This window comes from Vanessa tameamea, chromosome 16, assembly GCF_037043105.1.
Source record: "Vanessa tameamea isolate UH-Manoa-2023 chromosome 16, ilVanTame1 primary haplotype, whole genome shotgun sequence".
Lineage (NCBI taxonomy): Eukaryota > Metazoa > Arthropoda > Insecta > Lepidoptera > Nymphalidae > Vanessa > Vanessa tameamea.
Window position 1 is genome coordinate 9118221 of NC_087324.1, and position 16328 is coordinate 9134548.

Here is a 16328-nt window from a genome sequence, read left to right on the forward strand (position 1 = left end):
AGCAACAGACAGGCATACAGAGTTATTTTCGCATTTATAATATTCGTATAGATAGGGAGGCGTACCACGTAGATGTCCGAAAAGCTACAACAGTGGGTATTTTCTGCCTCGCTCAAACTCTCTGTGAAACCCGCTTTCGCCGGCGGTTTTTCCGAACCGATACGACCTTCAAGAAAAGCTTAAACACATAGCTTAAAGGCGGGCAACGCACCTGCAACTCCCCAGTATTGCAGATGTCCTTGGGCGGTGGTAATCGCTCGCCATCAGGTGAGCCTTCTGCTCGTTTGCCACCTATTCCGTAAAAATAAAAATAAAATTATATACGTATCCCTTTATTTGAAAATAATAACGCTCTGGTTTATATAATTATAGAGCTCCATCATAGACAGTGAACCTCGTGAGTTTTCATATATAATAGCATTTTCATACTTTTTAAAAGTTTTGTCTATGTTTGTAAAATTGCAAATGGTGCTTCAAATGTAGGTCTCAGCCGCGTTTTATAACCTCTCTAATATTTTAACTGAATAAAATGTTATGTAAATTAAAACTAAAATCTTAAAAATATGGATGTTTCTTTATTAACAGGGTAAAAATACCTAAAAAGACATTTCATGTTTTACAACCCATTTATATGAACTACTAAATGACAAGACGAGATTTATTATATTATAATACATAGTTAAGGACATTGATTTGTCTAAAGGAGACTGATTCGTACGTTTCTTTGCTAATATAGTTAGGTCTTTGTGCATGCCCTTCGTAGTAGGTACCACCCACTTATCAATTGTTCTATAGCCAAAGAGCAATCATTTGCTAAGTTCCGCTTTAAAGGTTGATTGAGCCAGTATAATTACAAGCCCAAGGAACATAATATCTTAGTTTCCAACGTTGGCGGAGCATTGGTAGTGATCACTTATTATCAAGTCGTCTATGTTCCTACGGTTTCGGTATATTTATAAAAAAATAATAATAATAAAATATATTCTTTGGATAAAATCAAAAATGAACCAAAATTACTTTAAGTCCATTTTAATATAAATAATGATGTAAAAAAAAATGAATATAGTTCCTGTCGCTTTCCAGATTAGATAACGTTGACATCGTGAATGTTTGTCAATGGTGGCCATGTTTGTGCAAGCCCTAGGCGTGTTGACTGACGCACTATACATTGACGCCGAATCCTATTCGTAGCTTACGTTCAATATTGAACCCTGCAATTTGGCTTTATGATTCCAACTCGCATCGACCAATCGATGTTATTGGCGCCAAACACTTACAAAACGAAAATTTATCAGTCTTTCTAGGACAGCTCAGGTTATAATCAGATTGAATAAATATACATCGTTCTTCAATAATATCTAGGCTATATGTGCTTTCATTTTAAACACCGGTTATCAAATGCATCTTTACTTATTCTACTTCGATACATTAGATAATATCAGTAAATACGGTTCTAGTATTAACAAATCAAGACGACTAGTATTTTAATTGCTAAAATATGTTATTTATATATAGATCAAGGTTTTAAATAGTATTAAAAGAAATTTGAATAAGAGTTTAGGTAAATAGTTTATAGTTTTCTGGGTCAGTGCAATCTAATTCAATGCAGTTAACTTGTGATAAAATAGCCTCAATGACTGCAGATTGCGGTTCGTCTCGCACTCGGCCGCGCGCCAAACTTAAGAAAACCAGTCGATCGGGCCGAAACGGTTTTATCGTTTAATTGGCGTATTCCTCATTTTTTTTTCCTTGAGAGTTGTTTATGAGTTCGTCATTGCTGCCATCTGCGTCAATCCGGAATTGTTTAGGTCATGTCGCAGGCCTTTTGAGGATCATCTCGTCAGATTGATCGATAAAATTTAATTTTCAAAATTTTATTAATATGCTCTAGTATATATGTTCATATAAATGTGTATTTGTAAAATGTGAATAATTGTACAATCTCGTTGTAATCATAATTCTTATATTCGATGCAAACATATTTTTTTATGAAAACCATTTTTGAAATTCGTTAGGAATAATCGCTCGACGTAGTGTGGCGACACAATGTCGCCTGTGGGATACACTTGGCAACCATTAAGATTTGTACGAACGACATCAACTTTGTATTTTATATTCTTTTACTTGTATTTTTCACTATATTTTATCATTTCAAATAGAAACTGTATCTTACGGTCTTAAAGGCAGTTATGAGTTATAAAATTTTAATCTGCTTACATTTTATAAGTAGTACATTTACTTTTTATGAAGATATTACGAGTATCTCGATATTGCCAAAGATCAGTAGTAAAATATTTATTCTATACGTTTATTCACCCATTTCACGTACATGTTATATTACTGTTTCAATGCAAATGATGTTATTTTAGACTTGCATAATTTAAATTTATGTTAAACATTTTACCGAATCTCATTTGACCTACTCAGAGAATTCTGAAATTTAATATAAAAATTCTCAGCTACTTTCAAATTGCTTTACTCCTGTAATTGCCCGTTTAATTTATGTTTACGTTACGAGTTTTTAGTGAGATCTTGTTTTGAATCACGTTTCATTAGCGAAACAAATTAAATGGGTCAGTAAGTATAACTTGAGATAAATTAACTTCATCGTAATGTCATTAATTTTGATCAACGACATTTGTTGTGAAAATAATTGATATATTTTATCAGTAATAATAATATACTAACATTGTAAATGCGAGAGTAACTCTGTCTATCTGTCTGTTTCAGTTTAACGAATTAACCACTGAATTGAATTTGATAACATTTGGTATGAAGTAAACTTGAACTCCAAGAAAGGACATAGCTACTTTTTATGCCTAATATCTAAAGACCACCCTTAAATGCGAGCAAAAGCGCAGGTGGCAACTAGTAATAAATAAAAGCATCAGCAATGCCTTTCTGATCTGTTAAGAAGGGAAAGGAGAGTTTTGGAGATTGTTTCATCACGTTGCTCTACTCTGATTTTATCCGAAAGATCGTGAGGATATTTTCCTTCCACTGATTACGAGATTAATTCTGTACACTGGTAATATACCTGTGATAATTTTGAGGTGCTTACTCGTATTTGTACCCGTTGTTGTCGGATGAAATCCACATACACTGTCCAATGGGCCTATTGGGTTTTTTTAATCTTTTGATATGATGCGAAATATTATGCTTAATATGGTTTTATTTAATTAGTAAATATAATTTTTCAAAAATTACGTTCGACGATTAAAAATCAATCAGTATATAAAAATACACAAACGGATTTGATTTTAATCTATGTCTTACGGCGTTTCCTATTTTATTATTTTATTGTTGTCTAAAAAGTACAGATTAAGACGTACGCGGTATTTCAAGCACATTTATGCAGTCTTGAGAATAACTTGTTCTTACGAGTTTTTTTTACATATTGCGTTTGAATAAGCATGTAAAATATTTCTACGCTTAAATATGATGTTTGGTTAAAAAAAATTAATAAAAGTTAATTGGGTATATAATTTTAAATTACTTGCACATTTTTCATGCATTAAATAAATGCATGCATAAAAAGTAAATCATCTAATTCTTTAGAATTTAATACCAAATCGCTGTCGCCACAGACAATTGTAGAATAGAGCAATAAGTACATAAATTCTTTTCTAAGCGTCGTCATCGTATACGTCGTTCATTAATTGAGCAAGTAAGCGCCTCAAATGCCCATATGATAACAGGAAAACAATTCAACGAGCAAACAAGGAGGCTTAAATAGTTTAAAAAAAATTGAATCCTAATTCCGATTATTATCTTAACTGTAAAGTGAACTATTCTGACATTTGTATTACCGATAAAACTAAGGTTTTCATGATGTGAAAGTCATATGATGAATGACATAACATTATTTATAATTCATGAAAAAGTTTTCATTCGAAAGATGAACCCACGTGCATAGTATATTATGGTGATAATGTATTATCTGATTGTCTGTACCGTGACAACCGATTTTCATAGCACGCATTAACTAGAGGCGTATTTCGTAAGAAATCGCGTGTTTAAAATTCAATATATTATAAGACTTACACGTGTAATGATGACCACAAGGCTAGTGGAAATACAGAAATTGCAAGACTTAATATTCATTACAAGGTTCTATCGTCATTATTATATTCAATTTGTAATATTCGGTCGGTCTGCGTACTTTAAAATCATTGAACTCAGGGTGAGTTCGCCTTACTAAACGCACAGAATAAAATACAATTAAAAAATAGTATTTCTTTTCTTTTTTTTTTGTGCTTAAGATTCGAACATATAGATGTGTCGGTGTTGTTATATGAACGATTTTTTATCAATATGTTTTTGCCCACAGGCGTGACAATGAGAGAAAAAAGGGGAGGCGCTATGAGCAAAATGCAAAAGCTCAGGAAACGCCTGTCCCTAAGCTTCGGTAGATTATGTAAGTATATACATTTATGTTTCTTTTTTAAATGAAAATAAAAAAAAGCGTTTTCTAACGAGAATTATTTTTATTTATTAAAACATACAAAACATTAAACGTAATTTTATATACTAGACTAATTGAATAGGTGTGGATATCGTCACGAAAGTTAATTTGAAAACGAAAATAACAATGACGATCATTTATAATTTATAAATAAGGAGGTTATTTTTGGACTGAACAAAAATATCAATTTCATTATACTCTAATTTACACGTTGTGGGCGACGCCCACGCAAAATAATGTAAAGTATAATTTATTTGTCTATGAATGTTATGGTAATATGTACCATGAACCTTGAGAAATATCTTTATAGTGACATGTTATACTATAGCGTAAATAGTGAATATTATGATTTGAATTTCATATTTACGTCATATGCTTCTACATACATAATTTTGGTCACATGTTTAAATATTGTCTTGGAGTTTGTACATTGTACGTGAGTCGGAGTTCACTTATTATTTCAATATTTAAATATCATATCAATGGATATTGTAAGAAAATAAATAAATACAAAAATAATAATTTGTTATATTTTTAATTTTATTTGGTCATAAACTAATTAGAAATTGAAAATCATATAATTTAAATCACATTTTATGTTATTGTATGTTTTAGAAAATTGAAATGCTACATAATAATACTTACTTAATTAACCACACAAATACGTGGTTTAATTTTAATCAATCTATACTGATATTATAAATGGGAAAGTAACTCTGCCTGTTTGTCTGTTGCTCTTTCATAAACCGCCGAATCGAATTTTATTAAATATAGTATGAAGCAAGCTTGAACTCCAAGGAAGGACATAGGATACTTTTTATGTCTTACACCTGACGATCAACCTATAAAACGCGAGCGAAACCGCAGGAGACAACTAGAATTGTATATATGTTCACAATAACAAGCCTTATATCCACGTCAAATCACTATAATGTTATATCAAGTTTCCCACGACAATGCAAATTGTTAATTGTAAACGGTACAAGCAGACAGCGTGGAAACAGTCTTTATTAACATAGCATTTGCGTCCGTCCATCTCATCAGCACGCATTAGCTCGACAGTCACATGGACGTATGATAAAGTTTATAGAGCATGCCAAATCGGACTACTGACGCATAGAGCGTAATCATATTTTGGCATTGATTACATACCTACTGGATGACATTTTTATATACGAACGTTAAATTTTATTGATTTTCACTATATAAATAACGAGTGAGGTTAATAAATCCGCAATGAAATCCGCAGATGAAACTGTGATTTCTCTGAAGCGGTTCCTCTTCAATTATATTAAGGAATTTTTCGACATTAATAAATGTAGTATTTCAGGTAAATTTGGATCACCATGTTATGAATTTACTTTGAAAATGTTGCCCTGGTCCACTATCTACGACCATCATATATGTTCGATTATTGTGTAACAAGACTCGTCTAGTATTTATTTTTTTTAATTATTTAATTTTATTAATATGAACGATTTCATAAATTTACCTTTGTAATATTTTTGTTGTGTCTTGTATGCTTTATTGGTATTTGTAATATCGAATTGTTGACGTGTAAACATTTTTGGGTTATTGGCGAATTATTCGTAAGTTTCTAGAATTTTATTAAGTATCTTTACATGTATTGTTTAAGATAGGATATAAGTAACGTACCAACATTAATGTTACAATTATAATTATATTCGTACTATTATTTAATCAAGTGTTCTATTGCAAACATACAACGACGACCTGCGCAAGATATAATATAGTGCACAAGTTTATGTGTAAACACAGGTGTTCTTTCTTCTACCTGAATCTCGTATACCGATGGGACGAAAATATGAATGGAGGGATCAGGTGGCGGGGACAGACTTTACGAGCTTTGCGAGGCGCGTGTTATACTCCCTAGTCGCGAGTTTCTTAATTCCTCATTGTTTCGTTATTTTTTTGTTTGTGAGAAAAATACGTATTGATACACAGGATTCGAACTCTGGCGTCTGTTAATTTTAGTCACCGAGGTAACCAAGCCGCTAGGCAGTTAAACTCATCCTCGCGGTGCTACAGTCACGTTATTCTCGTGCATTAGTCACAACGTTTAGTGTCTGTGCATCACTACCTAATCTTAGTTGTTTACGATATTTTGTAAAAATGATCTATCGATCCAAAAAATGTTACATTTTAAGTTTTTGGTTACCCAACGAATTTAAATTGAACCGTTTCACTCTATTTATTTTACGTAAAAATGGACTTATTATGCTTCCATATTTAAAAATGTCATTGATCTTAAAATAAAACCATAATTTTAAAGCCACCTTTCGTATGGTCTTTCTTAGCGTAATGTTATCCGTATTTTCCTCAATAATGGCGCCCTATATTTTGATTATATGACACTTTCGTGCGACCTAGTATCGAATAAAATACTCTGTTTACGACTGTCCTGGGTACGCGTAGCTTGCAGTAAATCCTTGTTATGAAACATGTGCGCGTGTATATTTAGAAGGCCACGTATACCACTCATTGGATGCAGTGTACCATTTAAAGGTAAAATGTTTATTTTTACAACATACGAGCCATGTTTTGGAGTACCAATCAAGTGAAGAGGTTTTGGAGATTTGCCCGTCGTAATTCTTTAATACACCTCATATGTAATAAAAGTGAGTTGTGCGAGTTTTTCGATACTCGCATATGAAATGTTGTAATAAATAAATATGGCCTGTAATAAAACCTAAACGTCGCTTGAGTTGTGCATAAATGAGTTACGTTACTTTGAAATACGATTATAAATATATATTTTATGATAGCTTTCGTAACTTTGTGCATTATATAATTGTGCTATCATTTTTATTTTATTTAATTACAACCTCAATTATATGATAACATTGTTTTTAAATAAATAGTTAAAGCAACTATTGCACTTAAATTTTAAAAATATGATTTCTTAAAAATAACTGTTACTAAATTTTAATTTAATACTGTTATTTAAGTCGAGATCGTCCACTGAGTACGTTGATCTCAAATAAAGGTCGCGGGTTCATTTCAAGTATTTCTGAATTCTTATAGAGGTTAAATTTCTCTTTACAATTCGTCTACTTTTATATATTATATTCGGCATTTAACCGTGATCACAACTTTTGGACGATAAATATATTTCTTTATAATAAATTGTCGATAATATGCATCGCGAAAGTACACATCTATTGTTCGATAGTATAGGAAACTTTCTGAGCGAACGTACAAGTGTATAGCATAATGGATTCTGATACAATATGAATATTACGAGATACCTGAATAATAAAGCTCATTTTCCATCACATAAAGAAGTAGAAAAGATCTTTGTCCTGAAGTAATATATTTACGGTCCATTGCTTAACGCTATTATTTTCTACCAGCAATCAAGCAATTTCTTACGTTACGTTCTTTTTCCACAAATCGATGTCCATTGCTGTAACCTTCAAACATTTGTTGTAACCTTCGTACCGACACTTACGTTTGTTTGTTTAGCCGTTTCTATAATCCCTGATGATTCTCTCCCCTCGATGGAGCCATTTTCCTCAAAGGGCCGTTTGCCTCGTAAAGATTTAAACACGTCTTTATCGTATACGAAACTGCTGTTTTCTATTGCAAATCGTTTCGTATTTTAGACAGCAATGGTTTTGAGATTTAAATATATTTACGTACCTATAAACTGCACCATTTCCATTAAGTTTATACACTCAGTATATTTATTAACTATTCAATTATGTATGTATATTTGTGGGGATAAAAATATTTTATAAAATGTTTAGAGAGTTTACCTGAATGAAACTACAGAAAGTATTGAAATACATATGCTAAGTAGGTCATATTTTTTTATAATGTAATGATTTTTATAAAATATTTAATTTTTAAGTCATTATTATGTTTTTGGTTTAGCGTATTTGCGAGTCAATATTGCATTAATCGACCGAATATTATAAACACGATAATCACGTGAACTAACACGTCGAATAAAGGTATTTGACAGTCAACGCTAATATTTGTCTTATTTTATTTCGATTTACACCGGTAACCGACAAGTAGACGAAAACTAGTAGTTAATTTTCATAATTGTGCAAATGAAGCGAATATAATAAAATAAATCATCTTATGATCGCGTCCTGTCAATGCAGATATGTAAGCATGTGTCGCCATAAAGTATGACTGAATGTTCAAAGATACATCATCACCTTCATCAGGTTGCTCACCTCATACAGACATCTAAAATAAATATAATAAATCCTAAAGGACCTTCTTTGATCACATATCAGTTCATTTATAATACACTCATCTCATCACCCTTATCGAATTCTGTACAAGTGAACTATAATGTTTCTTACTATATCAGATAATGAAGCCTTATCATGATTAATAGTTTATTAAATTTAGCCCAGACTATTGATAGTATATTGTATATAAAATATTCAAGTAAAATAAAAAATACTTAACGTCTTAAAAATAAAGTCGAAAATTGAATGCATATTTTTAAATTTCGTACGTTTTATACGACGCTTTGCACTCTAGTAAGAGATACAGGCGATAAATCATGCCATGTTTACGAGTTAACAATAGTGAGAGGCGCCGAAAATTGTTTAAAAATTATGTTCAAAGAGAAATATGGGTCGAGAGATTAAGGCTATATGGATCGTTATTTGTGTGTCGCAGAATCTATACTTACGATAACAGTCTCATGATGTGTAGCCGTAACGATTAGCTTAACATTTTTATAAACTCGACTAGCATTACCCACTGTGATTTTACTCGCAAAGTAATAAATGTACTTAAATTATTATAAGCTATTAAAAAACTAATAAGCAATTAAATATTTTATATAAATATATTAATTTGTCATGGTTCGCTTAAATTAGTAACGATTTTAACAGGTGGATTTGAGGCGCTTGAAGATTAAGACAACGCCTACTTTAAGTATAAGTTTCGAAAATCCTTTGTCAGTGCGCATCTAAATTACGAAATGAAGGTTTCCTCGAAACTTGAAGTATTTATACATTTATGGCTTCAACTGTGCACTGACAGTTACTCAGATAAATAAATATTTATATCTATTAGGACTGAGTATATTTATTACTACTATTAATTTATTATATAATTAATTACAAACAGTGACATTAATAATAAACAAGAGTCCCTATTCTATGTAATGTATTGTTGTAATGATAACTGAATAGGTATTTAATGACAGCATAAAAACATTTTAAAATTTATTAGGTACGTATTTAAAGAAATTTTACAACTATCATACACAAATATTGTATTAAAAATTCTATTTTCTGTAAATAGATTTGTAAGTTATCTTTGTGACAACAATAAATAGTTAATGTTTGTTGTGTCACGATAGGAAGTGATTCATCGATTAAACGGGGCGGCTGCTGCCCTCTTTGATTAAATCTTATCAGTCACTCACTTCAACGGCGAAGTACCGGACGATGATTAAGTTTTAGTAACAAGGAATTACATTGAAAAAGAACTTCCGTTTCCACAATCGTAGCTAATAGATATGACTGTAATTGTCTAAGAAGTGCATATCTCAGAGCATATCTCAGAAGTGGATCCAAAAGCATTATGCATTTTTAACATTTACTATAAAAAAACAAAAAGATCTAATATTATTACTTTAGTAACTATTATAATAATGATAATATACATTTATATACAAATTTCGGCAATGGCAGTCAAGCTGAATTTTAACAGATTTATTAAATTTTTGTCCACCGTATTGGATATTTTTTGTATGTGTACAATACGACACGACCGAAGAGATAAGGCGCAAGACCATATGGCTTTACGTACCTTCAGAGGCACGGGAGTGTAAAACTGTTAATTTATTAACCTCGAGCTGCTACTGAGAATTCCTTGACAGAAAAACACGATCATATTTTATAGTACCGACCTCAGGATCTGTCTTTTAAGCTGGCTACTAGATTGGCGAAGCAGACGTTATAACAATTAATAAGAGTGTCTTTGAAAGGAGTCTTAAAACCAATTTATTACTTTATACCAACTTTTAAAAATCTTAATTGTCAACCTTTATGCGTATTGTGTATAAGTAAAGCATAGAAAACGGTCTGTTTCGATTCGTTGCCGATAAAGTGAAAATTTGTTAGTAAAAATATCTGTATGATCTCAAATGCATATTTAACGAAGATATCATACTACAATTATAAGTAAAAAGTTAAAATACATAATTACTCAATAAAAATATTTCAATCTACATTGGAACTGACTGGTTTAAAAAAATCCACATTATTTATGTTAAACCCTTAACAGTATATGAGGCTTGTCAATACAAGAAATCAATAAATCGTAATTTTTAATAATATGAAAACATCTACTATATTTTACTATAGACTGTAATCAAAGAAAAATAACGCGGAAGTAATAGCCATGTACTGTAATTATATAGCAACGCAATAAATGAGGATAATAAGGAAGGATATATCTAGCTTGTACGATTCTTTTAATTAATAAATGTAACCATATGGAGATAAAACACGAGGCCTTTATGTTCATTGATAAAATCTTTGCTACTAATAAAATAAAAAAAAAAGACTTAATCTTATATGCTTGAAAATAGTACAATACGAGAAACGTATATACTATATTATTCGATAATTCAAGCTTACACATCACAAACATTAACAGCCTGTAAATTTCCCACTGCTGGGCTATGGCCTCCTCTCACTTTGAGGAGAAGAATTCAAGCTTGATTTAGTAAATTACTTATTATTATTACTTTTTCTAATTAATGCTTGTCATGCTTGCTATGATATATATATCTAGCGTCATATATTGTAGATACATTAATAGTACTATGCCAGAAACGTTTACACACGTGTCAACGACGCTGAAGTGTCAAACATCAACAGAGTTGCAACTGAATCGAATGACTGGGATATGATGCATATTTTGTCATCATTCTCCGTAGTCATGATCTGTACGGTAGCTATTTTTATTTATGATTTGGATATTCAAGTTCTCATTGTAAAGAATATGTTTAATAACAGCTTTCAGAAAACGATTGCATTTGACAAAACAGAAAATAGTAATTTTACAAATAATTCAAGCTATAATATAGTTCATTCCAGTAAGCTGATTTAAGCAATTTGACACGTTGTGTTATGAGATTAATTTGTACGTAAAACTACTACTGATTTGGCATGTAGATTCTATCATAATCATCAATAAACTCACCAGCTTTTTCTCAAATTAAATATGTAATCAGCTATTTTATAAAAATTGTAAGTAACTGCATTTTTTGTTGCTAGTTGCTTCTAGTATAAGTTCTTAATTAATTGTATTGCGTTATTTATTTTTTAATAAACGAAACAACAAAATAAAAGAAACAACATTTGTATTATATATGTTTTTATCCTATAGTACAGACTGATTCTTGGAAGTTATAAATCTAGATAGTGGACGTCGAGTAAAAGTAAATAAAACAATACTATATATATATATAAATAGTTAAATATATTTGAAGACAATGTAACTATATCACAAAAATCTTTTATTCATTATTATTATTAAAAAAATAGACTAAAAGAAAATGATTTGATTTAGAATTAATGAAATTAATAAAAACATCAAACTAGTATGTTTACAAGATAATCCACAGAACCTTTTCATACTAATATATATTTAATCTGTTTATTTGGATCAATAACACAATGACCTTCTCCGAACAGTTGTTTATAAATCATTTATGCGTAGAGTTCAGTACCCGCTCTCTACGTGTGGTTTACCACAATGTTTTGATTTACACATTACAATGGCTTGAATTGATTCTAAGATTAATATTATATGGCAAGTAATGTAATCGTAGTATAATGCTGTTGAGTATGAATTATATAAACAAATAATTCAAGCAATTAAAGGAGTCCATGAAATTTATATATTATTATGTGTAATGTGGAAATACTTTGGCATCTTAATAAATTGGTATTGTTTCGAATTGTTCTTGTTGTTTCTGGAATGGATTATTCAACATATTTTATTTGATGTTATAAGATGTTGGTTTTTAATCTAATTATGAATTTTATGAAATAACTCTCTAAAGTACATCGGTAAATTGAACATTTATCTGAATGAAGCTAATAATGTGTCTTTTACGAATAAAAGAGCTATGGAGCTAAAAATATCGATAAATGCGACGTACTCGTAGCTAAGTTTTAAAATTTTATTGTCAATTCAAATTCATGGGGTTTATTTTGTGAGTCATTTGAAATATATGTGTGAGCCCGATATACCTACATAAACATCAGTGATTTTCATTACTTCAAAAAATCAAAGATGTGTTGCAATATCTCAATATTTCGTTTAATAAAAAAAAAAAAAACAAATGAAACAAGCAATTTGTAAACAAAAACATTATTCTTTCATTGACTTTGGTCAGTCGAATGTGTAATTGACAGCGTCACGTATACGTTACGTAAAACAGATAACGCGTGTAACTATCGTGCGTTGGAACGGTTTCACGTTATGATATCGAATACAATAGTTGTTTACTACGAACGCGATTACATCAATCGTTTACCGCGTTTATATGTTGTTACGCGGTTTGTTTACGGATCGCTTGAGAGCCGACCCGTTGAAAAGATTCGACTGACATTGTTTTCAGTGAAACAATTAATACTTACGCTGTAATAAAGATCGTTGCTTAGTGCAAGTTTCTATTATGTCGCTCTTGCTTTTGTCGTTGTGATTTTTTGTTAAGTTTTTTTTCTTTCGTTTAATAGAAAAACACACTAATTGTTAGCTATAGGGGTTCCTCTTGTTAACATTTCGAGTAGAGCATCATGCTTGCACGTGTACACATTTAAAATTTATTGAAGTATGTTTTGTCTTCGCCTACTTTAACTATAAAATATATGACATGGAATATTTTTAATTAAAACATATTGTATATAATATTGGTGTTTAGGTTCGGTCGCATTATATGCTAAAATGTTTTTAATATGATACGGCGTGGCATAAATGGCATCAAAACAGAACTGTGAATCACAATTGTTATTGAAATAATAACACGACATATTCACATCACGGTCATCTTAGCATAATATCACAATACATAATGAATTCATATCTTTGTTTAAGCTTAACAATATATAAAAACATTTACGGCTGGTTTCTAAAAGGCTAATTAGTGGATCGTCTAACTCGAAATACAAATGTCACTTTAACCATTATATCCTATTTTAAATCATAATAACTTTTATGATTTAAAATACAAACACGAGGTTTGAAGGTTGGAACATTTTTGCACAATATGGTCTAATTATTGTATATGTTACTGTAAAACCTCGAACTACGGTAAATCTTAAGATTTTCCAGTAAAACCTAAGATTTATCGATTACGAATGGTAAATGTCCCTAAAACTTTGGGATTCGAACTTTTACCATCATTCACTGGGTAAATCTTAGGATTTACACGTTAGGTTAGGTTAGGTTGGAATGGTAAAAGTCCAATAAAGTCGTCCCTTTATAATAAACACTTACATTTACCAACTCATGTCGGTTATTCTTAGGTTTTACTGGAAAATCTTAAGATTTACCTTAGTTCGATCTTTTACAGTAATATTTAACAGTTTTTCACGACAAGGGGACGATCGTTTAATGAACAGGGAGTGATATATACAAAATGATAAGTTTAATGTTATGATTTTTTTTTTAGGAATTTTACTATTAATAATTTGTATCGCTATCGCTAATCATATAATATAATAATGGCTTCCTGATCGATTGTCGGCCATGGCATGGTTTTCAAGGCCCGGTAGTGTAACACGGTCAACTTCATAACTCCGTGCTGCTACTGAGAATTCGTAGATGTACTCGATATTTTTTACTAACCCCGCCTGAGTTTTGAACCTAAGACCTCGTGTTCTCTAGTCGTAGAAACAAGCCACAGTTTTATATTTGATAATTGTTGTTGCGCCGGAAGAACTAACTTTTAATTGATTATTATCTCACGATGTAGGTGTAACCTTCAAGGTACGAATCAGCTAATTACATCTGTGACTCACAAAGACCATATGAGGAACCATCTCGTCAATACTATTAAATTTTATAGTATATTAGTATGTAGGTATGGACTGTGACAGTTGGCTTGTAACGTTTGATAACATTTCCTACTAAATCCGTGCTACGTACATCTTTACTACATATGATTGCGTCCAAGTTAAAATACAGTCCAAAAGTCATGAACAAAGTAAATGAAACTGCATCCATCATTTAAGAGTCTTTGTATGATTTAATCATACTATATCTACATATGTACATATACAAAAAGACAAAGTGCTGATCAACGCACAGTTAACAGACTTGAAATTTATAGGGGACCTTCGTTTCGTTATGTAAAGACGAACTGATAAAGGATTTTGTGAATTTTTGATGTTACGGGGCGCCACAACCAGTATACCGACCGAATAATGTGATATACGTTTTTGGGATCAGGCAAATGCGACACGTTGAAAATGCACTTATATAATATGTATTTTAATTTACCGAAAGCGAAACTGCGATCGCGAAATTGTTTAAGTTAATAATATTCAACCCAAATTTATTTATAAACGAAAATGTTGCAACTCCAAAAACCCTGACACGATAGCAGAATCGGTGTCTTCCGGCACGCGTCACAGGGGTTCAACATCTCCATTATCTAGCTGTTGATTGATAGCAGACTTCCGTGTATTCACGAATAAATGCCCCGCTAGTTTTGATACCCATCACCGTTTAAACTCGATACAAATCTCTAAACGCATCCACAAAGTCTTATATCATGTTTCTAATTTATTGACGTATTTCTTTATGTTATACCACAACATGGAATAATACTGTCTAAAACATTTCGACGTAAGTTGAAAGTTTTTTTTATTTAATAAACGCCCTAACGCGGGTGTGTTGAGTCACTCGACCGGCAGGAACATTGCATTGTTTCCCTCCAACGCAGCCATGAAATCTGGAAGGCCTTTTGTAGACTCCCCATTGTTTAACTAACACAAACAAAGGCAACAGCTTTTTTACAATTAAACAAATTCTTGATGATTTAACTCGTTCGTTTGCTGGTTTAAAACGATGTCCTTAGCGATAGGTACATATGAATGTGCTCCTGATGTTGTTTTAATAGATTTCGTCATGTTTGCCTTCGTATCTTCAATTATTTGTTACTTAACGTACGTTATGTAAGCTTTATTACGCCCCGAGTTCGGTGCACTTGCACTGTTTTGTTGATCAAATCATTTTACGCCTGTGTGTGTGTGTCATAATATTACAGCGTCGTCTCTTTATTTCCGTGTGACTTGTTGATGTTGTTTGTAATGCATAAATTTAGGTTAGTGCTTATTAATGCATTATAAAGACTTGAAATTCTTGGTAATTTGCGTAAATAAACGTATAGGTTGTCTTGAATATGTCGCTACCGTAATATCAGTACAGATTTGTTGCATAATTTATCATAAATATATTTTTTTACGAAGTTTATTACAAATTCACAAACAACCAATAAAGAACTAAATAATTTGCAATGATAATAACAGTCTCGGCATGTGCATGACCGCTGCAGGCTATTACGATTATCATCAGCGCTTATTGCCGTCATAACTTACACTTCGCACTTGAATTATAAGTCTTCGATTTATTTATTGACATTTTGTAATGAATTATTTATCCTATTCTATTAATACTAGTTCTGTTCTCGAAAGACTGATAAAACCACCGGTTCAACGAACCTGTTTGTATTATATTTTACATCCTTTGCGTTTGGCAAATTATCAAATACCATGTATTTAAAGATCGACTTCGTGTTAAGATCTTCTGATCCAGTTATGTTTAGTTATTTTTAAAATAGTGA

The 16328-nt window shown here is 31.3% G+C and overlaps 1 protein-coding gene across 5 annotated transcripts in view; it reads left to right on the forward strand.

Annotated features, from left to right (window-relative positions):
• LOC113403075 (cyclin-dependent kinase 14) overlaps positions 1 to 16328 on the forward strand; it is a 70896-nt gene that overhangs the window by 22764 nt on the left and 31804 nt on the right. For 4 of the 5 annotated variants that reach the window (XR_010309395.1, XR_010309397.1, XR_010309396.1 and 1 more), the window contains exon 2: positions 4331 to 4417. The exons of the other annotated variant lie outside the window; for it this stretch is intronic. Coding sequence is in view for 1 of the 4 variants with exons in the window: in XM_026643517.2 (XP_026499302.1) it covers positions 4331 to 4417 (87 nt within the window). In the remaining 3 variants the exon portion in view is untranslated. The remainder of the gene's footprint in view (positions 1 to 4330; positions 4418 to 16328) is intronic. 5 annotated transcript variants of the gene reach the window in all.